The sequence below is a fragment of the Etheostoma cragini genome, chromosome 3, assembly GCF_013103735.1.
Source record: "Etheostoma cragini isolate CJK2018 chromosome 3, CSU_Ecrag_1.0, whole genome shotgun sequence".
Lineage (NCBI taxonomy): Eukaryota > Metazoa > Chordata > Actinopteri > Perciformes > Percidae > Etheostoma > Etheostoma cragini.
The window spans coordinates 27,309,974-27,336,471 of NC_048409.1; the positions used below are offsets into that span (position 1 = coordinate 27,309,974).

Consider the following 26,498-nt stretch of genomic DNA (forward strand, 5'->3'; position numbering starts at 1 on the left):
ACCTCGTGTGATCACATTTATAATCATTTTTTTGTGAGAAAAAGAAATTCCGTTATAAAAAAAGATTTTTTTTTTTTTTAGTATTGGTGCTTATTTTTTAGAACTGAATCAGAACCAGTGAAAGTATTTGCAAATGTAGCAATGTTGTAACTTTGTGTGAAAAGCAAGTGCAGAAAGATAAGTTTCATAGCACCTACATTTAAATACGCTCTGGTCCTGTAGACCCGAAGACCTCATACGTAGTAGTTATGTGTAGGGGGGCTTACCGTGTGCAGTCATTGAAAATAAGTTATGTTTTTCAGAGAAAATGAGTCAGGCCAATGAGTTTGAGTTAGAAGAAACTAATTTTAGCACATCAAAAACCGTCCCAACAGAACACCTTACACTGGTTAAAACTGAAACATCTCTGGTTGTAGTTCTGTTATGAATTGTAATACTCTTGCACTTTTCATAATTCTCTAAATACACTACTGCAGCTTTTCTTCAGGGTCGTCGGCATCAGACAGGAGTTAAAACCACACGCAAAAATGCTGTTTGTTCAGTTTCCACATCCATTTCAAACGCCTACTATAACATGCACTGTTTATTCATTATAATTAATAACTCCCATTGATCAAAGAAAATACAGCATGATTTAATTTTCACATTTTATTCAAATAAGAAAAGTCTAAATATATACTGTCCAGGCATTCTGCCCTCAATTTCAAAACATAACCATTACAAATATTGGTAGAGAAAATAAAAGTAAATAAAATAACCGCCATGGCGGTATATTAATATAATGTTGGAGAATTGTCAAATGTGGTATGAAATTAAATAATCATCTTGTTAACAAAATATGCCATATAACAATAGTTTCAAACTGCAGCCTGGCTATTCACAATGGACCTTTACATAGAAAGCAACTTTGATCCATAAACAGGATAAAACCTGACAAAACAGACATCATGTCCTTCCTCTATGCAGCTCGGCGTTTCCCCGTCACATTTCAGCAGCGTTGGTTTATATGCCGGACCAACGTATATAGCTGGTTGAGTTGCAGTCAAAACACCTTTCCTTAAGTGTTTTTCTTTAAAACATACATTAGCAGAACATATTATTTATAGGCTCAAAAGGAATAACTTGTAATGTTACCACTGCTTAATAAATACAGAGTAAAAGAGGAACATGACTTAGATATGCATATTACTAACAAAAGTGCAATAATTCAGATGTAAACCAGACCAAACATGTGAACCCCACTAAAACAAACAGAACCTGCCACTGAGTGAGCAACCGCTCCCAGGGTGGAAGTTGGAACCACCTGGACTCCGTCAGCCAATGTGGCTCACGGCATGAAGCTAGTCGCCCCCCCCCCCCCCGACTGATCAGTGTTACATCTGTACAACAGAAGCTGTTGTAGTGGTTGTGACCTGAGCTAATGCGACAGCTACAGTGGCTCTGTATGGTCACGTTAAAACTACAGCCGGGCCATATGGAGAAAATCAAATATTTTTTGACCAAATACCTCGATGGCGACATTGTAGGGTCGACAATTGGTGAATTCACAAAATATGCACACATAGGGATTATTTTATAAAGTCATCAGTTATGTTGCTATAATTACTGTGGGTAAAGGCAAATAATGGAAGTCTGTTCAAAAAATGAAATCACTCTACTGCAATGGAGCCTTTAAAACCAGAAAAAGACAACATCTGGATATTACAATATCCAAAATTTAAGACAATATTAAGTCTCATATCTATCGATACACTATCGATATATTGCCCAGCCATAATTAAAACCTATGATGAGGTGCTGTATCCAATCACAGTACTGTAGGCTCCTTGTATAAAAGCATCTATTAAAAAGACATGAAATACACTCGTGAGCTGGACTGTGCATGTAGAAATTACAGAACATGCCACATGCTCCAGTGTCATCATACTGTAACTACTAGTTAGTGAAATGTAACTGATGGACACAGAAGAATTGCCCAGTCAACAATAATCATAAACAATTATACACAGTTACATTTTCTTCTTTGTATCTGAATAAAATACTGGATTTCTTCTGACTAGAAAGCACATTGACCTGATCTCTTAGCACCTGATACCACACCCCTGTTCAAACTGATAAATATTAGGTTAAAAGATTTCTTCACAGAAGTTTGACTGATAGGCATATTGGTTCAACCGTTCTCCTTCGAACACCAGCCACATCGCATTCTCTCAGGACTCCCGTTAACGTGCTACACTGGCGTTTTAAGTGATTCATCTCATGAGTCACCCAACGTTCAGTCCACTGCATGAATCGGCACCAGTACGTAACTGGCTGCCGTTTTATTATTATTATTTTATTTTCTTCTTACGCCAGATAAATGAGGATGTTCAATGTGAATGCAGGACTACTTGAAGCTGTGATGCATTCGATACATTTTAAGGAAACACTGCTGAAGTAATTTTCTCTCCATAGAGAGTAATTACCTGTTCTCATTTTCTGAATAAATCCAGTTTTCTAATCGGACACCCCCCTTCCCTAGTTCCAACTAGCTGAGTCACACTCAAAGCCCTAGAGAGCCGCTTTTTCACCAGTTCATTATGCACTGACTCAATACTTAGCCATTGCACGCCCACCTATGGAGCATTTCCTGTCTTACCATTTCTACATTTCTAGAGCCTTCTTACTACTTTCTAAAGACCATAATACACTATTTCTTCAGCAATATAAAAAAAAAAGTAAATATTTAATGTGTATTGACAATCCAGCCGTTTGTCTTGAGAATTCAGTCTTTTGTCCACTCACTTAAGTTAATGGGTGTTCAGGTTACGTCTTTACAGTAGGAGGACGGTGAAGCAATCAGGACTCAACCAGGATCTCCATCAGATGCTCCAGCTCGAGTCCTTCTCTCACAAGATTGGGACTAGAGAAGGCTGGCGAAGAAGAGGATGAGGAAGACAACGGGCAGAATGAAGAGAACGAAGGCAGGCACTTTAGATTCTGGCTGAGAGAGAAGGGGTTTGAGGGGGGGAAGGAGGAGGAGGAGAAAGGCTGCAGATACCGTAAGAGATCATCCCCAGCCTGGTATCCACTTCCACTGCCTCGGAGCCCAAGCACTCCCATGTCTCTCTCCAGCAGGGATGTGTCTATATCCTGGAACAGATCCTCCACAGTGAGCTCACTGAGGTAGCTGGACCTCATCACTTCCACGGTGTTCTCCGGCAACCTCCACTCTTCGTGCTGCTCCCAGCTTCCCACATTACCTCTGACTGCCTGTTCAGAGGGCCCTGACAGGTTCTCCAAGGACCTGAGAGGTGTCCGTGGAGCTGCCTGTGGGCTCCCGTCAATGGTAGAGTCCAGTGCAGTGAGAATGGAGGAGATGGCAGCTGAAAGGGAGAAATCAGATTCCGTGGACATCATTCCCCAGTCCTCATCTTCGTCTTTTACAGATTGAGGGACGTTTGACGCACTTAAGTGGCAAGTTGCAGGAGACCTACTTGTAGCACTATTTGAAAAGTAATTCAAAGAAACCAGAGGGCAGCTGACAGGAGCCGAGTGGCTGTTAGAAAGCATCACTGCAGAGTGATATTTTGCTAGAGCCACTCCAGTAAAAGTACTCTCCTGGTGGTCAGATGAAGAGCTACAAAGTGGTTGTAGCACCTTCATGTCTACAGAGGGCGCCCTACAAGCCTCAAGGCTGACCTGCCGCAGCGTGTTGGCTATCAGAACAGACCGCCGCAGGCTGGGTTCAGGTAGCTCCTGGCCATGCTGATACTTGTTCAGGGAAACTGAGAACACAAACTGGCGCTGGCTCTCCCAGGTAGGGCTGCTCGGGTCTGAAACCTGCACGTCCTCTGGTGGGAGTTTACGCTTCTGCCCCTTCATGATCATCGTTAAACTGTGGAGGAAGGGTAAAACAGTTAAGTATGTATTGCTGCTATAAAAAAAATCTACGGTGAACATTTAGTAGTTTCACATAGTCAAAATAAGGGATTTTTAAATTAAAACAAAAATGGAATAAGATAAGATTCAACTTTGTCTGTTAACACTGAAAATGTAATCTGCAGTCAATAGGCGACATTAAAAAAACTTAAACAAGCATGTACATTCACCTAACATCTGACACACCTTCAGTTGCAAACACACACACAGTAACAAGCAATAAATACAAAATAATACTGAAGTGCCGATGAGATAAACATCCATGGAAATTTCATCTGGTACAAATAATCATTAAGGCATCTCAAAGATTAGGATATGCTCGATGTTCTCTTTTTAATCTTGGTATACTTTTCCAAATCCAAAAACATTACTTTGGGCTCTTGCAGCCTGTGGTTAATGTTTGTCATTTTCTAATCAATAACAAAATAAAGTTAAAAGTTGCAGTCATACGGTCTGTCTATGGCTACAACTTTCTACTTTTTTTTGTAAGTGAGGGCAGTACTGTGTACGTTCAAATTAGGCAGAATGATTTGGCAAATAACTATTTAACGGTAATAGATGGCTACATTTGTATTAACTAGCTAGCGTTAGTTATCTGTTGAAAAACACGAAGATGATATCTTGGCAAAATAAAAAACTTATTTTAAAGTGATGTAAAGTAGTTAGCTAATGCTTTCTTTTGAGTTTTCTTTTAACGATAGCTAGCTTAGCTAACGATAGCCAACCAGTGTTAACTAACGTTACGGAAAGTTTTATCGGAAGTCATTGTAAACATACATTGTGAATGGATTTGTTTAATAAACTTAACATTAAAACCAAATTGGGTGTAACGTTACCCCGTAGTACTTTAAAGTAGCTCTATAGTCACGTTACCCCCCATTCACAAACACTGGTATAGGAGGGAAACTTACCGTTAGACCTTCTCAAATGAGGCCATTGAATAACGTTAACTGACTTGATTTAGCTCTTTTGATTGACGAGGCGATATTAATTAGGTAACCAAGTTTAACACACTCAATAACATGGCGTTAAACTTTACACACAGTGCAAATGTAGCTAACGTTAGTGGAAGTTGATCTTTGAACAAACCGACCTGTTGAATCACTTTCCCGTCTCTCCTTGGTAACGTTAAGTTGACTCGATAACGTTACCGTTGTTATATATCTTGCCTCCTCTTCGACCCCAAAAAACAATCCAACGTTGATTTCAACTCATTGCAAAACGAGTCAGCGATTAAAACCAATTTCCAACTTTCGGTTTAAAACTTTAAATGCTACGACTTCACCAACCGACTGGCTCTGTCTTCTCCCGCCCGTGATTTAAGTTTTACCAGGCAAAGGTTGCAGTTGGGGGCTGAATGTACCAAAAGGCATTCTGGGAAGTGAAGTATGTGGATGTCACATACAATAGTGTAGCTTTGCTAAACCTTCCAAGTACAGAACAACCGGAGTAATTTGACCTTACAAAACATACTTTTAATTTTTTTATATATATATATATATATATATATATATATATATATATATAGAGTGTGCAAAGGATAATGCCACTGAACCGATCATGAATCAAAACAATAAACCAGATTGAAAAGGGATCTATACACGTAACGACAAAGCAAAACAGTGTTAATCTTGCACATGTAGGGCGATAGGAAAACTCGTTTTGACTCTAAGTCAAGTTCCAGTTGTCCAAATAGTCTTATTTCAGGGAGAGAGTTAAGTTATTGAAATAAATAAAACGTAATTACCGGAGAGCAGTGTTCGTCAGGAAGGAAAACGGTCAACAGCACTAGATCCAACTTCTGCTGAAGTTAACCTTTAACATGTCAAAGCTTACTGTTTCGATTTCTATTCCGCCCCTTGACTCTACACCACTCGAAGAACTAGCGAGTCAACTTTGAAAAACAGCTTAGGCTCCTCCTCGCCTGTGTATTGGACAGCAAAGAAAAACATGTTAACACAAATTATCACAGAAATCGGTTTCACGTGCCCTATCAGAATAAAAGAAATTAGTCTGTCACCTTTTTTAAACAGAGCCCTAAGATAATAATACTGGAATTGCTGTAATCAAGTGATATACTAAGCAATGATGTACTGTTTGCGGGGCAAACTATAATAAGATACAGCCAGGCAGGCAGCAGAATATATCATAAAATAATAAGATGGTTTTATTTTGAAGGAAAAGAAGGTTTCCGGGTTATGCTAACTGCCCTGCGGCCACTTGATACATATTGTCAGAGGGAGTTACACACTGTGGTTGCACAACAGCTAGACATGCTGTCACTCATCTGACTACCTGCTGGGTGTCCTTTTAAAAGGATATATACTCACATGAGGTTGAACTGCAGGGGACAGATAGAGAAAGGGAAACTAGACGAGTGGCTCTGCAAGCATTTTCATACCAAAACCAAAGATACAGAACAAGGACTCATATTTAATAACACTGGTCCAATCCAGTTAGATTTTATTTCTGCTTGTACTGCAACTGTACAAATTGTCGTCCTTTTATAGATTTAGCCTACATGTAACTAGTTCATGAATATGTATTATCCTGGTTTCTAAACCTACATCCAATAGTATTTCATCGTGGTTTCAATCTATATATTCCAATAGAGCTCTCATCTTCTTTCATTCTAAACTCAGTTTTTTGTCACAAAATAATTTTAAATACGATTTAAGTAAAATGTGAGAATCATGGTGTAGCTCACAGGTTGGCTGTTATGGCTCAACCTGCTATAGTAAAGATTTCCCTGCTTTCCAGATAATTACTCACTTGCAAAGGAATTGGTTAGTAAAGTGCTTTACATATTTCAATGCTTATTGTCAGAATGATCATATCTTTCTCTGCAAGAGCTAATTTTTACTTAGTTTGAGACACAAGTACTCCGACATCTTTTCACTAACAGCAATTGTACTTTCAATAAGATTTCCGAGGACACTCATCTACTCAATTACTCATTCCCTCTTGTTATGTAAATTATGTAGATAATAAAAACTTTATTAGTACAATTTATTATCATAATTGTTTTGTCACTCTAGCAACAAAGAACCTGCCGTGCCCATTCATGTGACACTTTCAGCACAACCTTTGGTACAATAAAGGTTTTTATTTTCAACGATAAGAAACAAAACATTCAGTATATAAAGATGTTTAAAGATGTAAGCGATGCAAACGGCTACAGCACCAATCCATTGGCACTTGTTTTAAAATGTATCCTCAGTGCGGCTGATGATAGAATGGAAATTAGTACAAAAAATATGACAAGCAAAGAAAAGGTTGCTCAGTCGTGATCCTAAAGGTGAGCACAGGAAAGCATTTGGGGTATATAACAACACAAGAAGTTTAAATCTACACAGACTTCTTCATTTATCTCCAAGTCTTAGCATAAACAAGTATTTTCTCTTCAGGGTGTTTTTGTTGAAACTAAGAATGGCCACCAGGAATGGATTTAAAACCCCTCCGCTACCCGAGGGCATCAGCAGTGTGTTGATTATTTATACTCTCCCCACACCCCGACCGCCTTTCTGTCCCACTCGGAGGTGGACAGACACTTGACGAAGAAGTGTCCAAGGTCGTGTTTAGAGATGGCTCTTCCTTTTAGCATGCTCTCTGCCGCCAGGTAACTCTCCGTCAGAGGAAGGTCGTCTGGAGGGAGCGAGACCGAAACAAAAACTTCATAAAATATAAGAAAAGACAATAATGCTCTCGTGATGTATGATTTTCTCCATATCGCCCGGCCCTACAGTACAGTCACAAAACTCATACAGCTCATAAAAAACTGAAACTTGCAATCCATTATTCCAAAAATAAATGTCAACAATGCAATGCATTACTATGTCATTTGTATATTTCTTCACATTTGTACCTTGTCTGTAAATTGTACTTTAAGTGCTACTCTTTTTTCCTTTTAATTGTCCCTCTGGGACAAATCTGTTATTTAAACTGAATTTAATTGAACCGGATTGGCTGACTGCAGCACCTTTTGAAAGTTTGTTTTCACTTTTCTTTGCAATGAAGCTCTTAAAGCTTCATTGCCTAACTTTTTGATATTAATAAACGTCTGTTACATTCAAGCCATTGCCAAATGAGTTGCTACAAAGCTAATGAAGACTATCAGTGCTATCTGGGCTCTGTCTCATAATGCTTGTAGCATGTGGACCCGCCACAGTGTTGATGTCATTACTTAGAATTCCTCATGGGGGCGACACAATAGCTTTTTAAACACACGATAGCTTTGAGTTTTCTACTGCTTACTGACCAGCGATGTGAGGAGGCATGACAGCCACATAGTCCAGCCCAGATGTTTTCAGCACTTCATACATCCTGTCATGGTCTTCTGTCACATCAATCATACGGGGCGGGACTTTGGCGCGATCCCACAGCAGGAAGGCTGGGCGGGACACGGATAAAGACGTCATTATCACTCTTTAGAAGAAACCAACAATTAAATATCAAATTCACTTCTGTTAATTGTCTTAATGTACTGCTCATCTGAAGCCAACAGAGGCTTAAACAAGAGTGAACACAATATATTTCAATGTACTTCATAAAAACAAAACAAAAAACCCAGACCCAGATCAGTCACATAACAAACTTAGGCCACCTGATCCACTCTGTTTTTATAAAGTATGCAGTTGTACCTGACATGCAGCCGACCACCTTGCAGATCCCACGGGCCTTCATGGCTTCAACAATGTTCTTGGTGCCTTCAGACATCATGGTGGTGGGGCCTGATGAGCACAGGACAGATAATAAGATAAATACTGAGGTTGAAGGTACATACAAGAACATACAATTACAACCTTAAATCTGTCGATTAATGTATTTAAACACTTCTTACAAGTTAAGGCATGAATGTGTGTTCTGTTGCTGAATTTTGAATGCAGGACTTTTACTGTAAATTAAGTACTTTCTATTACAGTGTTGCTGCTTTTTTAAAGATAATTTGTTGGGACATTTTCTGCCTTTATTTTTGACAGGACAATTGAAGACATGAAAGAGGAGAGACCGGGGGAATGACAAGCAGCAAAGGGATGCAAGTCGGAGTCAAACCTGGACCCCCTGCATCGAGGAGTAAGCCTTTGTATATGGGCGCCCGTTCTACCAACTGAGCTAGCCGGGCGCCTGTGTTGCTATTTTTGATTAGTGGTCCACCTTTTGAGAAACAGTGCAGTTCAGATTGTAACACTGACACAATGACGTCACATTGGGCTATATGTTGTCACGTAATATGGCGACCTCTAGTGAACGTTTTACATTATTACACCCTTTTAAAAACTACAATCTTTGATCCTTGTGTAAGGTGAACAAAGTCAGTTATGTAATACAATGTGTACTTTACCTAGCAAGGAAAAACTTCTAGAATCAAACATTGGTGTGAATATGTGAGAATAGTCCAACGCAACAACACTAAGAAATGCTGCAAATTAGGTAATACAACTTTTAGAAACAAAGCCAAACTACATTTTTAAATTGAATTAATGCACTGCCATTGGTGTATGTCCACATCTTGAATACAACCTATTTTATGATAGAAAAAAACAAAAAATATATATTTTTAAAGTTTTGTTTTTAGTTTTCTTCACTTATAATGTTTGTGTGTTTGTCTGTGGAGCCCTACTGAGGCTGTTCCTGGTGCCAAGGATGATGATAACAGCGTCCTGGCCTTCCAAGGTCTTCATCACATCCTCATTCTTAAGTACGTCTCCCACCACCACTCTGGATACCTTGTGGTCTGCAGGCAGCTTGGTAGGGTCCCGCACCAGCACTGTCACATTGTATCCTGATGGAGGAAAAAAGGGCAATGAAACCAACAACAGGGAGGCAGCAGACACAGGTACTCACACACATATTCATACAGATGCCATTTATCTGCATTAAACAATGGAGCCTAATGTCATTTCAAGTGTTATGTTGCCTAAGATTCATTGGAATGATTTTTGCAGAATCTCATGAGATTTCCAATCAAGGCCATAGAAAACTAGCAGATGTGGGAGAGTGAGAAATAGTGACTACTCTAAAAGAGGTTATTGCCACATTGACAACCGACCATTTCACCTGGTTGGCAACCCTCACTATCGCATGGGTTATAAACATAGCAAGGCTGATATTAACATACAGCAGGACAACATGATTTCCACTTTTTCAAACTGGAGATAGAATAAAGAGTATTTTCCATAAGCTCCGGTTTACCAACTGCCTGCAGGTGATCCCACCCTCCCTGTACAGGCGAGATAGTGAACAGCTTCTACTATCAGCTCTGTGTGTGACTCAGCAAAATGCTGACCTGTTATGTTTACCATGACACAACAGCTTTTTTTGCCCCATGTTCAGGAGGGAAAAGGGAAATGAAAATGTTGCTAAATCCAATTAATCATGCAACATCATGTGTTTGTGTCGGTGATTTGTTTTTGTGTGCAAGTTTCTCGGTCTGTCTATAGTTTGTTTTGGAAAATCTTTGGGGAATTACAACCAATAGTGGAGCAAATTACAGCAAGGATTGACTGTATAAGCCTTAATCCAATGTGAATTTATGAATGAAGAATATTCAGTCAGTAGCCCACTAGATTTAAATTAACATGAGATTAAGATCTTATAAAAGTGTCCATTGAAGTAGCCTATTTAGACAAAATCAAATATCACCCTAGTTTTAAAACATACTGATATGCTTACATGCTGCTAATATAATGTTTTAAGGAGGACTAGCTGTGTTTTCAAAGACATTTACACAGGGGGAAAGTTTGAGAGGAAAAAAAAGGTACGATGTTTTATGTTGTATAACTTTACAATAAGCATCCCGTCTAGTCCCATATCACGTTATTGGTATTATATTGATGCGTTGCCCAGCTCTAAATCCATTGAGTAACGCTAGATGCTGACAACTTGACAGTGTAAAGCCTAAATTTAGTTTTTTGTTATTGTGAATCATTTCTGCTGAACAACTTTGTGATAGATTATTAGTCTTTCACATGACATGCAGATTCCCATGAGCTCAGGTTTATCCTAGACCACTTTTAACCAATCCAAGACCGTCATACTAGGCTAGGCTACATAGACTGGAGGGTAAACACCATGACAACAACAGACTTTTTAGCTAGCCTAACGTTTTTTTTCTTCGTGATGCAACTCCATATGAATTCAATAACGCAAAGTTAAAGTATAGAAACCTATAGGGACACATAGAGAACAACTGGCATTCCCCGGTACGCAGTTTGATCTGCATAATGCACTGATAGCCTACGTTACATCTCTTCTATTCCGTTCTATTTTCATTTTCATTCCTCACCTGCTGCCACCGCTAGCGGGAGGGTGGCCAGCCCGGTCATTCCCGTGGCTCCAAATATCGCGAGGTTTTTGATGGAGTCGGACATTATTTGTAATAAGCGAGTTCCACGACACAGCAACAGCTTGTCTGTTCAGGTTCAAACTGTGTTGGACGCAGAAGATACTTTCACTTATAAAGTCACATTTGTTCTGTGTAGAAACCATAGACACGCCTCTTTTAAGTGACAGGAGGAGAGGCACTTCCGCAGCTCAGACTCCTCCCACACGGACAGTTAAAGGAGCCCTGCTGCTCCTATTCTCCTGGTACTACTGGGCGTAGACTGTCTCAACGGTCAATGCTACAAGGCCTACTGATCATCTCATTCCATCATATCACTCACAATTTCCACTTAAGTAAAAGTAGCCATGCCACAATTTAAAATGGGCTGTTACAAGTTAAAGTCCTGCATAGGCTGCATTCAAAATCTGACTTATTGACACCAAGCTATAGCAAGGCTGGCCAATTTGGGGCCTGCGGGCCAAGTTTGGCTCATTCTCCCTTTGTTTTGGCCCATGCTTCAAATGTCCATGCTAATTCTCCTCTTCTTTTGAAAGTGCTGTAAAGTCCTAAAAGTAATGACTATGACACAGTGCTTGTGAACTTCCTTATTGATCTACAAAAAATAACAGGGATTACGGTTTTTCTTCTCTCTCCCGCTCCCCCTCACGCGCTATGACCCGTGCTGATGTCACTGTTGAGTCCTCCAGTCCAGATGGAGCCATCGAGGCAGTGGCACACTGATAGAAGACCATTTAGTAAGTCAGCTGGAGCCCTGATGTTGAAGCATTTCTGAAAAACAAGGACAGGGCTCACTGTTGCAAGTGATAAATAACTGTAAATGTTGTGTGATATGGGCGATCCGTGCAGATTAAAGACTAGTGTTAGGTTAATTTTCCGTAAAATATAACACATTTTCTCATAAAATCAACATTTACTTTTTGGCCCATGGCCTTTCATCCAGATACATTTTTGGCACTTTTTATGAATGAATTTGGACACCTCTGGGCTAATGTTCATGGTTCAACAAATTATATTTTAACTTTCAAATCTGTAATAGTTCTTAAACAACTTCTGTTGATGGAGTAAAGCACTATGTAAATGTTAAATGTTAATTATGAAACCGTGTAAACATAAATATGTCACTGTAGTATTTTTCCATTCTTCCATGTTTTCTATTTGTAGTAGGCCGACCCCTTGTGTGGAATTTTTATTCTTTTAGTACTTTTAATATATATATATATATATATATATAAATAAATCTCCCTTTAAATAGAGATAGATAAATAGAAATAAAGATTCCATTTGAATCTAACAAATCCAAAACTCTTAGAATCTGAACATATGTTCAATCCAATATCTTTCTTGTCCTTGTTTTGTTCTTTAACATAACTAGAAGTATAAATAAATATATATAAGCAAGTCCAAGGGACTTATGTCCAAGGGACATACGTGAGGGGGTCCCCGGTTATTCTCTATAGGTTTGATCTCTAAGAAGGCAACATAATTTGTTAGTTGATTTATATTTTGTATTATTAATCTGAAGCAGGTAATAGGTCAACTATTTAATTGAATTCAGTTGATTAATTAATTAATTTAAAGCCAATTAACATAGCCAAAAGGCTATTTTTCATCTGTAGTCCCCTGGCCTAGATGTTAAAAACAGCTTTTCCAAATACAAATACAAAGAAAGAAAGACAACAGAAGCAGAGAAGAACTTAACACAATAAGACTAGTACGTAGTAGCTGATATTGTCAAATAGTTGAACTTAATAAATACATCTATTTTAAAGTATTAAAAGAATAAATTAAACAAAAAATAGATGCATGATTGTTTTATAGCCTACTTCATGTACTTTATTCATATTTCTAATACACTAAAGTATACTACATTTTAACCTGGGTATTGCTGCATAGGAGCCCTGCTAAGGTTTGGAACTGGGAACAATTGTCCAATACCAGTATTTGTTCCTCCGTTAAATGTTAAAGGACATGAGCTGATTCAGAGGTGAGACTGGCAGAGCTCGGGTTGTGGAGCAGCAAATGTTGAGAAAAGGTCAAACCAATCCGGCGACATACCCAGGTTGTGCATGCCTGTAATACACACGAGAGACTGGCCTGCTTGTGTGCTTCTTTTTTTTATCACATCTCCTAAAGGCTTCAAAAACAGACTCACTTTGAGAGTTAAGTCAAGTGCACTTAGTTCTTCTTTCTGCTTTTGTACGCTGGAACAGGGCTGGGAGGCCTCTGTTGTTTCTGGTGAACGAATTATCAGATTTTCACAACATTTTCTCATTTTATTATTATTATTATTATTATTTTCCCAAATAAAGGCTATTTATCTCACTAAATCTGTCTGTTTGTAATATGATTTATTAAACAGTGTTGGTTCCCAGCTTATAATAGGTGATTCATATTAAAGTGAGCAATAGCCAATAAGAAATTGCAGTTTTCCTTGGTTTTAGAAGACAGAAATTAAGAGAAATGTGAATTAAAACCTTGTTATAGGAAAATGTTATGTTAAGGTTGCTACATTATTTTTTTAACTTGCATGTTTATTTTGTGATCTTCAGTAAATGTGTCTGCTAAGCCTACTCATGATATACAAGTCGCCAATGTACAACTGAATGGAATGGTTTAATATTATCAATATAATTCAGTACCCGCACAACAAGTAGTTCTGACCTCTGCACAGAATTTTTAATTATGGGACAAAATTCTTAAAGAAACTTAAAGACCTCGAAAGTTAGATCCAGAAAAAATGACTCTACATGTAACACTGAACTCTGTCACTTAAATTAAAGAGGTATTTTAAATTAATTTGTGGTTGCACACAGTGTGTGTGTGATGTTTACATTTTAACCTGCAAAGTGTGCAGAGATTCTCTGTGCATAGTGCACTATAAATACACTGAAGTTGAGTTGCTTCTGTATTTTTCTTGGTATTTGGGGGGGTTCTACAGTTATTCGTGGTGGTAATTGTACTTAGCATATTTAGATTTTAATGTGTAAACTTTGAATGCTTTATTGTAAGAACCAATAATTTCCTAAGAAGTGACTTTGTCTAATGACGCCAGTATTATTAAATGTAATGATCATAGCATCAGTAATAGCACACACCTAACCACGTGCATCTGTTAAAATGATACCGTTAGCTTATTTCATTTGATTAACTGTTCAAGAACACAGTGCTTTAAAACACAACATTTTCAACTAGGCCATTAGCAATGTATGGTTATCTAAATAGTTTTGATGGGAATTACTAGATTTTGATTGGCTTGACAGCCGGACTTCGGAGTCCCGCTCATTTCTTCTTCGTGGAACAGAAGCTTGAAAACCGCGGTTAGTTAAAGGTTATAAACGGGGAAAAGTACGATATCCGGTTAAATATAACGACTACCGTCTAACGTAACTTAGCTAGCTACTTAAGTAGTTAATTAATTACATAGTCAACAATCATAACATCATTTAAATGACCATGCCTAAGGTATGTTAACGTTTGTCATAACAACAGTAACGCAGTATATCACTTGTACCTGAGTCGTACCGGTAGGCTAATGTTGTAGCTTGCTAGCTAGCAGCGTTGTCGCAAATGTGAAACTAAGCTAGCGTTACGTTGAGGATCTCTGGTTTAAGCTAGCTAAACCAGCAGTAAATATGGGTCAGAGTGATTACGAGCGAAGCTTTTTTGCTTCCTTTATTTAACGATAGGCGTTAAAAAACATTTGTTTTTTTTCGCCGCGTCTGCCGCTGTAAAGTGACGACGTTAAAACCACGTGTAAAAGGCGTAAAACACGCCTCTTGTGGCTTTTTGCAATTGACAGTCACAGGCCCCCCCCCCCTGTTCACTGCACTAATGCTGATATTTATCTCCAGCATCACCAGCGGAGAGGAGGAGGAGGAGGAGGAAGGAGAGGTTGTGTCAGGTGGAAACGGGGACCTCTATGGATATCATCATCACCCTCCACCGGCTCGCAGCCTCAGCACCGACAGCATCTCCCTGCCGGCGGTCACCGCTGCAGGCACACAGCGCCCTTTTTATGCGCCAAGGCGTTGCATTTCCACGGTAGAGACTCCCGGGGCGGATTCTGTAATTACCCCGACAAACCGCTTCTTCCTGTAATAAGGACTAATCGAGGGAAGACCCTGCTGGAATAAAAGCGGAGCGTCAGTTTCCTCCATTGATAAACCGCTCTTCTCATCGATTCAGCCCAACGACGTCTTGGTATAAGAGGACAAAACCAATCCAAAAAACGGCCACTGAAGCAGAAGGTAAGCCCGACAGAAGGACGTCAGGATGACTCCTTTTTCAATGGGATGTCGTTTTATTTTGTCATTCCCAGTGTGAGAGCAAGGAGTCGAGGTGCACGGTGGTTTTCGTCTTTTTCTTGCAGGGACGCCGGCCTGCATTTGGGTGCAGGGTACTGCAGTGACCCGGCGGGGGGACGCGCTGCTCCATGTCTCTTTTAAACTACATGTGTTACATGATGCATGCCTGGAGAAGTGTTTATGACGCCCGCCAGAGCCGGTTGTCTAATTTGAGAAGGATAAATGGGATAAGGAGCATAATAGCGGCCTAGTGTATGGGCTGTGGTATGCTGTTGCAAGTTATACCGGATCAATTTAGGGTTCTTTATAACCGATAACTTTAAATTATAGATGGTTACATTGGGTTCTGTGGCATTTTGGCGAACTGTGACCCAATGCAAATAACAACAGAACTTCCCAAGCGATAAATCTCTAAAGGAATAGGCCTACTATATATTCATGCAGGAAGTTATAGTGTCTCTGGCACATGACCTGACATTACTTTGGCATTTCTGCCCCTTGTAGCGTCAGTTCTTCCTGATTTCTTTTGCTGTTCTAAAGGGGGGGAATTCGTTCAGATTATTTGTATGCTTTAGTGAGTCCAGGCCAACAGCAGCATAGCTCGGTGTAGCTACAGAAGAAGCAGATGCACTGTAGCCTGTCAAGTCTTCATGTGGTATGTTTGATCACATCTGCAGTCAAAAGTGACTAAAACCTCAGTTATGCATTGAGAATATCATTGGCTGTTCATTATGTTTGTTATATGGGGCAAACATCTAGAGCTGTGCAGGCAGGTGTAGGTTAGTTGGTTAGTTTTGGTTTGTTGGTGCAAGGTGTGTGTGTGTGTGTTCGTGTGTGCGTGTGTGTGTGTTGGAGGAGGGTTAACAGTAAAGAAAAGAGGAAGACAGGCAAAGGGGTTTAATGTTAAGGCAGTCACAATGAGCAGATGCTGTAGTCATTAATTTATTCTATTCTTTCAGTAGAGATAGCAAATAGCTAACTAGCTAGCTGGTAACTTTAGTTACATTTATTGAGCCAGTTTTATACACTCACTCTAATTAGAGCCCAACTGATAAAGGATTTTACAAATATTCGGTTATTTAAAAATCCGATATGCCTAAATATTGGCCGATATACATTAAAAAAAATCCAGAAACGCGTTACATTTCCCTAACATTAGTTATTTGTGGTTATTTATGAGTTCTCACTAAAATAATATAATAAGTAGTTAATAATAGTTATATAGTTTTTAATATATAAATAATATTTCAAAGAAATCAGTGTTGCCAACAGGAACGTTGTAGAGCGCCCTCTGGTGGACAAACTAAGTGACGCCAAGACTCATAACATGGTTGACCGTCCGTTTTTATCTTTCAAATATTTATTTATCAGAATCATTTATTTGTCATTATAAATGGTTCTGATGATTGAATATTTATTCATTTATTTTTTTAAATCGGCCATTATAAATGACGATACCAACAGATTGGGAAATGCCTACGATCATCCCGCCTGTATATCGGTCGGGCTCTAACTCTAATTTTCTTTTGTGGATTCACATTAGACCATGGTACATAATACACTAATGTGTGTTGACCTTATTGTATTCTATGGAAGTTAAAGACCTGTGGTGTTACTATTCAGCTTCTCTTATATAGGGGTTGCAGTTTGTCTGTGGTGCTCAGCAGTTTATTATACTTCATGGTATACATCTTGCCTACACGTATTACTAATATTTATATATTATAAAAATGAATCTCTGTTATGTTCAAAATATGGTCTCCTTGTCCTCAAAAGCTTTATAAATACCCTCATGTTACTACTGTCCAGTACAGCTGGGGTATATTATTGAGGTCAACATTATAAAAATAAAATGGTATAACAAAAATGACTTTTCTCTCACATTACAATACATTACCTAGCTCTGTTACAGCAGTTCTTTTTCTTTTCGTTGTTATCCCCGTCTTGTCTGGATGATAGAGAGCCTCTCTGAGACTCTGAAGCTCTCTGCTGCTGCTCTGTTGTTTATTAGACCACAAGGTGACTGTTTTGATTAAAACTTGTGGTCTTGCTGGCTTAGAACTGGGCGTCGGCGGCTGCTGCTCCCAGATGTTTCACTTTGTTGAGGTGAAATGAGTAGAAGTGACTCAGTGCAGTGTGTAAACTGCGTACTGGGTGACGTCACGATGAAGCAGCCAGTGTGTGTACGGGTGAAAGAGAGAGAGAGAGCTTCTCTCCCTATAAGAACAATCTAGGTTTCAGATATTTTTGGAAAGTGAGATCATTCTGGATAGAGAGGCAAAGTCCCTCCCCTTCCGGTGAACCCCATAGGACCCTATTTCATCAAATAAGTATGTCAGTAGTGAATGGGGCAATTGAAAGTCGTGGTTTGTCGGAGGTTTGTTGTAGTAACGCTTAGTTTAGTTTGAAACTGTTTAGTGAACCACATTTCTCGTCTAGCACTATATATACACCTGGCTTGGTGCTTGGCTTGCTCACTAGCTAGATAGCTTAGCAATATCTCACAACATATGTAACTTTATCGTACTTGATGTGTTATTATCCAGCTACTATTTAATCGAGCATGACCCGTTGCTGGAGTGAGTAACCTAACCTGCCGGTACGAAACACACAGACGTCATAGTTTCAGTGAGACGTCACTTATGTGACTTTGGGATGAGTAGTCTTTATAATTTCATATTTTCAACAGTTTTATGACAAATCGAAACGTTTGTGACTTTCAAAATTATCTTTTAAGTTGACAAACGGCATATGTGTAATTCATGGCTCAATTCAAAACGGATACAATCATTACTTTTCTCTCGTTGTTTTACTTCCCTACACATTTTTAGCAGGGTCACTCGACATACTGAGTCCTAAGTCTACTAGTAGTGCCGTAAAATGTACTTTGTGGTTGGTCGCCAGCCCTAGCATGACAATACTGAGTCCCAGGAGAAAGCTACTTGGCGCCTGTGTACCATGAATGTTACCGAAGGGACTGAATAATGCTGAACCAGCATTTTGTGTCAAAAGAAGCATTGGAGCACTGAAGCATAATATAAAGGAGCTGTGGGCTTCTGCTGTACTTACATGGCAGGAATTGATCCTGTATCACTGCTGCTTTGGCCTGGAAATGTGTGTGTGTGTGTGTGTGTCTGTGTGAGAATAAGGGGACGTACACTGAGGGCCTGGTCCCCTTTAGGCCTTTAGAGCAACAGAGACACAGAGCTGCTGCCACTGACTGATTAACACTGGCAGCTGTCTCTCTGTTAACTTCTCTCTCTCCTTCCTCATCTTTCAAGTGATATGCCCTCCTGTCTCTCTTTCGATTTCTTTTTCCCCCTAATTTTCTCTATTCACCTTTTCCCTTCCATGTCAACCTTTTTGTTCTCTGTAACATCTCTCTTCCATAACGTCACACTCTTTTTTTTCCTCACTCTTTAACCTCTTATCTTACTCCTTTAGTCTCTCTCTCTCTCTATCTCTCTTTATTATGACTGCCTCTCTCACTCACTCTCTCTTTATACGTCTCAAGATCTAGCCTATAAATCGCAAGAGATGGACAGACCGATGTCTGTGGTCTACATTAGGCTGTTCTTGCAGCATTAGTCCAGCAATGTGATTAGTGAAAAAAAACAAAGAACACTGTTATTTAAATCGTTATCTTGTCTAAAGAATTCATCATAGACTGTGTAGTACATAGGATCTGATATAGAAACATGGCTAAAATGTTAGAAATTTGTAGATGAAACATTGACACATAAATTAATTTTCTCTATGCCACATCTGCCTTCTTTACTGTTTTTAAGCCTTTTCCACTTTTATTTGATAGTAGGCTACAGCCGAAGGGATTGACAGGAACATGACATGAGAGACGGCACAAGACATGCAGCAAAAGGCTGTGGAATCGAACCCTTGCAATCACATCTGCTTTTAAATGATCACTTTGGTGTGACATAAAAAAGCTATCAAATTTAAGGGCTGTTCTGGTGATGCTTATTGTATTTAATTGAACCTGTTCTTCTTGAGCCTGTAGAGTTTAATATACCATTACACCCGTACTTAAACAGTATTGTGCCTAGCAAGTGTTTATTTTAGATTCTTGATACTAACCAATATTTCTAATATTACTTGCTTTATTCCCGCTAGTTATGGGGACATAGAAAAATATGACTTTTGGATTAGGGACGTTTTGGGAGGCAGTAACTGGGCAGTAACCAAAAGTGAAACTAAGTTACTTAAAAACATTCTTGCAGCTTGAAAGGGACAGATGAGGGGTTCTTAAAGAATGAATCTAGGCCCACTTATGGCGGTTTTTCACTGCGTGGTATCTACTTGACTTGCCCCAACTCTACTCGCCTTTTTTGGTTTTCCATTGCGAAAATAAGTCCCTGGGACCTGCTACCAGGTACCTTTTTTAGTACTACCTCAGTCAAGGTTCCAAGCAATGCACTATTCTCACTTTTCAACTGTATTATACAAATTATTATTATACAAATATTAAGGGCTATTAGGGTTTTTTGCATGTCGTTTCCAATATTGCACACTGTTACTTTTAAAAAAACAAGACAATACATCAAAGAAAAGTTTTTATTTAGCTATTCAAGTAGCGCATCAAACCCAACTGTACATCCCGGTCTTCTTCCTCTGCACCCTGTGACAGTGTCACCACTGGCTCTGCTGTCCCAGATGCATCCCAGTCATTGTCATTCCTCATGGACAATGAATTGGTATAATCTCATAAAGATTATACGGAGCACAGCAGGTCCGAACCAGAGATTTCACCAGTTGTACATCGAACGCCCACCAGGCGGTCTGCGGCGGAGATTTTGCAAAGCGTTAATGCTCTGAAACACAAACGGTACACAGCAGACATGTTGTGGTGTGTAATCATGGTTGCTAAAGTTCATGTACTTTATATAGCGTATAGTAAATACTGACCGGAGCCCCTAACACCTGCAAATGTTAGCTAACGTTACCAGGAAACCTAACTTACCCTTTTGTGTCGTCAAACAGTCGTCATGTCGACGTCTGATCTCCGTCGGAATTCCCAAACTCCTGTTTTTTTTTCAGCAGTGAGTTTTGTTGCTTCCTTCAGCTTCTTTTGAAACAAAACATTTCTTCTGGCTGTGGCAAGTAGCCGACGTGCTGTTGTGAGTCGCCATAAAAATTATATCATCACACGTAACTATGGTGACCAGCCACGCTGAGGCGTTACTCAATCTGCAATGGAAAACGGACGCAGAGAGCGTCGAGTAGAGACGAGGCGAGTCGAGCTGTTACCAGCAGTGGAAAAACGCCATTAGTATTTTGTTAGAGGTTAGTACAATATAGGAAAACACAATGACCCACGTACAGTACATATCTAATTTAAGTCATATTTCACTGACTACTCAAATTTCACGTTCCTGAAACCTGAGATGGGCTTATGTTTTAAATTCTTTCATGTTTATAGTTACATCTATTTAGGCTTGGCATGATATGAGGGGACTTCTCAAACCTGTACAAATTCTTTAAACACTAACTAAATAAATTTAAATATAAATCCAAAAGAAGCAGGCTCCTGAAGTCACAGAGCAACCTCACAGCAGCATTTGGGGGTTAAGTGCTTGTTTCAAGGGTGCCTCGTGTTTGGCATCACATGTACTGAAAAGATTAGAGGATCGTCACTTTTAGAAGGGAGGCCCCATGCCAAATGCTAATAGCCAAAACACAAGTTGTTTAGGCCAGACAGATAGGATTGGAGGCTAGGACACAGGGACAAGTGGGAATAGAGGGAGAGGACGGTTGAAAAAGTGTGACGGATAATAAAAGGAGAGAGCAGGGAGGTGACAGTGGGGGTGGGGGGGTAAGGAGGGTGACACTTTCATTACACGGTTGGTGTAATGGTGATTTATGGTGGTTACCAACGGCAACAGCGTAGCTGGGGAAAGAGGACAATAATAACACTGAGTGGTTTGGAGGAGAAAGAATAACTACTGACAGTTCTGCACACACACACACACACACACACACACACACACACACACACTTATGCGCACATTAAGGCTGTGCAATTAATCAACTTTTGATTTTGGCTCCTAACGATCACAGAAACAATGTAATCAAGAAAAACAATTATTTAAATACATTCCGTTTTGCAAGTAAACTCTTATTTTGTATTGTGTTCCAAGTGGAAAAAAAGTTCAACGGGAAAAGCATTGAACATCTTTGGGTTGGTTGAACAACACAAGTGATTTAAAGACGTCAACTTTTTTGTAATGGGCTTTTTAACACCGTTTTCTCATCTATATATGCTAAACTAGCAATCAATTCAAAAATAATGAGAGATCGATGGATGACCAACATTAGTTGCAACCCTCATGCATACACCTGTGAAATCCAGCTGTGTAAGGACTTTGCTGTAAGTTGTCAAAATACACAGGAATGTAAAAGCAAGGCTCAGTTGCAGTCCCAAAGCTTACACCTGTCTCTAAGACAGACAGGTAATACTCTGGCTTATGAAACTTCGAAGTAAAGAGAACAACAGCTGAAAGAGCAATTACAGAGCTGATGTTGGCTCACACAAACACACTCAAACCACCTGGGGGGGGAAACTAAGATGGCCACTCTGAATATAGAGCATTTCTTTTAGATTCTGTTCTACAAACCATGGTGAGGTTAGGGTTCAGGTCCACCAGGAGGAAAAAAACGATGCCTTAGATGATCTAGATTCTATCCTGAAAGGGAGAGATGAGAAGACATCTCCGCTGCACATTGTTGTTTAAAACTACAGTTAGATTGCCACTTGTGACTTACTGTTCTGCTCAGGATGTGTTTTATGGCTGCAAATAACAATTATTTATGGAACTGCTGATCATTTTGATCTTCAATCAAATATTTGTGATGCAACAAAATTACAGTTTACCAAGTGACTTATTCAAATTTCTGGTTTTGTCTGATCAGTCCCAAAAAACAAAGATAATTTAGTTTGCTACTGAAATATCACAATGGAAGGCAGCAAATCCTGACATTAGAATCTGGAACCAGAGCATGTTCAACATTAGTGCTTAAACAAAAATGTAAATATTAAGTTCATTTTTGTTAATCAACTAAGTGATGAATCAACCAATCTATTCAGCTCTTCTCTTATTCTGCATGTTCTATTTATTTTAGCAGGAAAGACCTACCAGGAGTGTTCAGAATGTATGTGTAGAAATTGTTATGTTACACACACACACACACACACACACACACACACACACACACACACACACACACACACACACACACACACATGATTCCTTCTCTTTCTTCCAGCTCCATGGAGAGATCAGAGAGTCTGCTGCTGTTTACATGTTTGATCCTTCAGCGGTGAAACAGCAGACTCTCTTATATCCTGGACTGACTGAAACATAAGAACTCTGTTACCCTGTGGAGTCCAACAGCCCAAACCTCAGAACCAGAACTAGACCCCCTTCCACTCTGGGAAAGCACTTACAAATCCAGAAACAACCTTTATGCTAATCCTGTGTTTCACCTACTTTTCTGCCCCAGGTTTAGTGTTTCCGTTTACCACTAAGATTATCTTTGTTCATTTCTTATTTAAATTGTCAGAGTTTATACTAAATTAATGAAGCCAAATGAATAGATCTCAGCAGATCTAATGGAAGCAGCATGAAACATAGATTAAGCACTGCACCGCCGTCATAACAAATGAACCACATTCACACAGGAACTCAAATCACATAAACCACATTAATTCAGATTCACTGAAAAGAACATTCTTGCTGTAAGTGTATTTATGAGCAGTAGAAAAGGGTTATAGAAAGCATTTAGTGGCAGATTTACTCCCATCACTTTGATTTTAGAGCAGCTTTGTGGTTCTAGGTGTTTATCACTGATCAGCTGCCCATACTGGCGGCTGTAACAGCACATAGCATTACTGTAGCTAGGACAGAAATGCAACTTACTCGTCACAAGGAATACAGTTTAGCCTGGAAAAACAGTTATTTGTTGTTTCCTGTGGCTCTCGAGACAGTTAATAATAGTCTAAAAATAAACAGTTAAGTTTGGGCTTTAGCCTTGAAACGTTTAACAAGAAGCCTGCCTTCTGAATTCCAAACCTCTCATTGCTGTGGCCGTGTTGACTCAGTGCGTAGAGAGGGCGCACATGTGCTGAGAGTATTATACCTTGACGCAGAGGTCCAGGGTTTGAGTCCAACCAGTGATGATTGCCTGAATGTCTTCTAGGGCTGCACAGTTATCAAATATTAATCACGATTTTGACTTGAAATTTGCATGATCATGCAACTTTTTCTGTCTCATGACAGCAGAGGGGCTGGAAAAACAAGCCGATGGTTAATGGCAGAAAGAAATTCACTTTTGGCCATAACGACACTTTAAAAGACAAACAAAAACCTGAAGAATAAATAAAAATGTTGTGCATTGTCATGTTTACTGCATTGAATATTATTGCCAAACATTAAACTATCCCTTTTGAAAGCGAGGAATAATATCCTTTCTCCTTTGTATAGTCCCCAGTTGGGGCTGTGCTGGACACTGCTCTCTGGGTGTGTGTGTGTGTGTGTGTGTGTGTGATCACCTTTTTCTAATAATCAGACTCAGCTGTTGAGGAATCAGCCTGCCCCAGGCAACAGTCTGTCTGACAATCTCTCTCTCACAAACACACACACACAAGCAAATACAGGAGAGCATTCCTGCTAGCTGTGAGCCTGATTGATTGGAAGACACCAGGTGGTTGAGGTTAGGCAAGGAGAGGAGAGGACACACACAGAGACACACACAGACACACAAACACACACTATTTTGACTGACATGAAAGAAGCAGTTGAGTGATGTAGACTTGCTTTTGTTTCTCCTCTGTAATCCAGTGATGGGTTATTCCAGTTTGTTGATGTTATCTTATCATGTCTTATAACATCCATATCTTGTATAAGGTCCTACAATAATCATACACATGTTTTGTTGTTGTTGTGTATTCTTATACTGGTGGCCTTTACTACGACTATGTCTTTCGACCTTGTAGCAAACCAGTAATTTCACAGTCAAGTGACAGCTGAGACAGCTATATTTTCCTTAAGGAACAACATGGTTAAAATATCACTCTATCTTTCTCTGATTAGCTTCACCTTTATGTGGCAAGAGTAACTATATTTAGCTAGAAATGCTGGTGAAAGATTTTGCAATATGGGGGATATGGGTGAAAAGGTACAGCTGCTAGCGCGCCCTCATACTCTGCTTCTGACTGGCTAGTAGTCCTTACTTAGGTACTGTGCGTGTGAGATTCCTAACAAAGATGGAACAGAAGTGAGATGCCTCGCTCTGTAGCTAAAACAGAGAGCTCAACACACAGGGTGCTTCACAACTACAAACCCATCTTCATGCCAATAATGAATTTGAACCTTTCCAATCTGGTTTTTGCCCCCTCCACAGCACTGAAACCACTCTCCTCAAAGTCCTCAACGACCTCCTCACCTCTGCTGACACTGGTTCCCTCAATATCCTTATCCTCCTTTACCTGAGTGCAGCCTTCCAAAGCGTGAGCCATAACATGCTGCTCACTAGACTCAAAGACCTCGTTATCGAAGGTACTGCACTCAGCTGGCTCACTTTCTTCCTTTCCAACAGATCCCACGTCATCTGTCTCCCTAACCACACCTCTGCCACAGCCACATTCACTCAAGGGGTCACCCAAGGCTCCGTACTTGGCTCCCTCATCTTCATCATCTGCATCCTCCCCCTCAGTCAGATACTCTGACCTTTCAACATTAAACCATGTAAACATATTGACATAGCCTCTAAATACAATTATGAACCTGAAATTGAGCATAATATGAGCACTTTAAGTAGCAATGCTAAGTATAAAAATAGTAGTCCAGCACTACAATTTTGTTTCCTTATATTTAAGATGTTTTATGTGCAAATAAGCCAAACATTCACAGCTTGCAGCTTTTAAAGTTTGTTTTTGGTTTTTGATTGTTGGTCGGACAAAACATGACATGAATACTTAACTTTTGCCTCTTGGACAATTTGATGGAAATGTTTTCCTATTTTATAACAGTTTAAAGACAAAGTGATTGATTGAGAAAATAATCGTTAGTTGCAGCACTAAATATATTTTTGTTCATTTCCGTGTTTTTTTCAGAATCATCCCACGATACAATATTATTGTGATTTTAAACATATTGCAAGATTCTGTGACACATTACAATTGATTACCTTTTTTCAAACTTTTAAATTTTTTCCCAATTTCAAATAATGTCTCCAACTGGAAACTTTGTCAACATCTTTTTTATATCTAAAAAGATACATTTGTCTGTTTGTTCATCTTGTTCACTTCACCTGTATTGCTTCCAAAATGGGATTGTAAAGCAGACCAACTGACCAGCCTATAATAATAGAGCAATACTTGGCTTTTGTATGTTGCACCGGAAAGTATTGCAACACTATGCTGTATCGATTCCCCCCCCCCCACCCACCCTTATCCTTTACTGAACGGCACAGTGAGAATATCAACTTCCCATCACTGCGTTAGATTAATTCAGTTGACCAATTTAGCCCTGTGCTGGGTTCTTGTGCATTCCTCTATCTGCGTCAACACTAGATACACAGCACTGTACTGTTTGCTGTTATTGTCTCCAGGGAGAATGGCTAAGTGCACTGACAAAACTACCCCTCTCTCTTTCTGTCTTGCAGGACATGCTGACATTTACTCGATATGGCTACGTTGTTTTCCAGTGGTTTAGGTATATGACAACTGTGAGCTCAGACTTTTGTTGCATTGGAGAAGGAGGGAAGAGGGGTGGGAAGAGCAAGACATTTACAACAAAAAGGTAGAAAATGACAAAGAGAAGAGAAGCCTCTAAACACTGCACAGCAGCCTCAATCAAACTTTGTGCTTGAAATCCTAATTATTCAATTAATCTCATAATTGGGAAAACAATAGA

The 26,498-nt window shown here is 39.5% G+C and overlaps 3 protein-coding genes and 1 long non-coding RNA gene across 6 annotated transcripts in view; 2 read left to right on the forward strand and 2 right to left on the reverse strand.

Annotated features, from left to right (window-relative positions):
• Positions 1-781: 781 nt before the first annotated feature.
• Positions 782-12,314, forward strand: LOC117942520. Its single transcript, XR_004656143.1, has 3 exons — positions 782-949; positions 1,795-1,799; positions 12,303-12,314. It is a non-coding gene; the product is annotated as an uncharacterized LOC117942520 (long non-coding RNA).
• Positions 2,336-5,902, reverse strand: sertad3 (SERTA domain containing 3). 3 transcript variants are annotated; one of them, XM_034868021.1, is made up of 2 exons: positions 5,669-5,902; positions 2,336-3,877 (listed from the first exon to the last, which is right to left on the reverse strand). In XM_034868021.1, the coding sequence occupies exon 2, from the start codon at positions 3,868-3,870 to the stop codon at positions 2,839-2,841; it is 1,032 nt and encodes a 343-aa protein (XP_034723912.1). In that variant the 5' UTR covers positions 3,871-3,877; positions 5,669-5,902; the 3' UTR covers positions 2,336-2,838. The 3 variants fall into 3 exon arrangements, with proteins under 3 accessions (XP_034723912.1, XP_034723911.1, XP_034723910.1); XM_034868020.1 differs by lacking the exon at positions 5,669-5,902 and adding an exon at positions 4,999-5,330; XM_034868019.1 differs by lacking the exon at positions 5,669-5,902 and adding an exon at positions 5,015-5,329.
• Positions 7,066-11,474, reverse strand: blvrb (biliverdin reductase B). The gene is made up of 5 exons (XM_034868024.1): positions 11,207-11,474; positions 9,542-9,703; positions 8,562-8,651; positions 8,180-8,311; positions 7,066-7,566 (listed from the first exon to the last, which is right to left on the reverse strand). The coding sequence occupies exons 1-5, from the start codon at positions 11,289-11,291 to the stop codon at positions 7,412-7,414; spliced, it is 624 nt and encodes a 207-aa protein (XP_034723915.1). The 5' UTR covers positions 11,292-11,474; the 3' UTR covers positions 7,066-7,411.
• Positions 12,315-14,589: 2,275 nt separating the features above from the next.
• The window catches only part of LOC117942516 (spectrin beta chain, non-erythrocytic 4-like), an 84,710-nt gene continuing 72,801 nt past the window's right edge, over positions 14,590-26,498 (forward strand). The window contains exons 1-2 of the mRNA XM_034868010.1: positions 14,590-14,728; positions 15,118-15,513. The gene's annotated coding sequence lies outside the window, so the exon portion shown is untranslated. The remainder of the gene's footprint in view (positions 14,729-15,117; positions 15,514-26,498) is intronic.

What these genes read in the sequence shown, in the direction of transcription:
- sertad3 (XM_034868021.1), bottom strand. Translation starts at nt 3,870, where the DNA reads ATGATCATGAAGGGGCAGAAGCGTAAACTCCCACCAGAGGACGTGCAG.
- blvrb (XM_034868024.1), bottom strand. Translation starts at nt 11,291, where the DNA reads ATGTCCGACTCCATCAAAAACCTCGCGATATTTGGAGCCACGGGAATG. An exon ending in TGGCACCAGGAACAGCCTCA is followed by an intron (nt 8,652 to 9,541) that starts GTAGGGCTCCAC and finishes TGTGCTCATCAG; the next exon opens with GCCCCACCACCATGATGTCT. An exon ending in GGTGGTCGGCTGCATGTCAG is followed by an intron (nt 8,312 to 8,561) that starts GTACAACTGCAT and finishes TGTCCCGCCCAG; the next exon opens with CCTTCCTGCTGTGGGATCGC.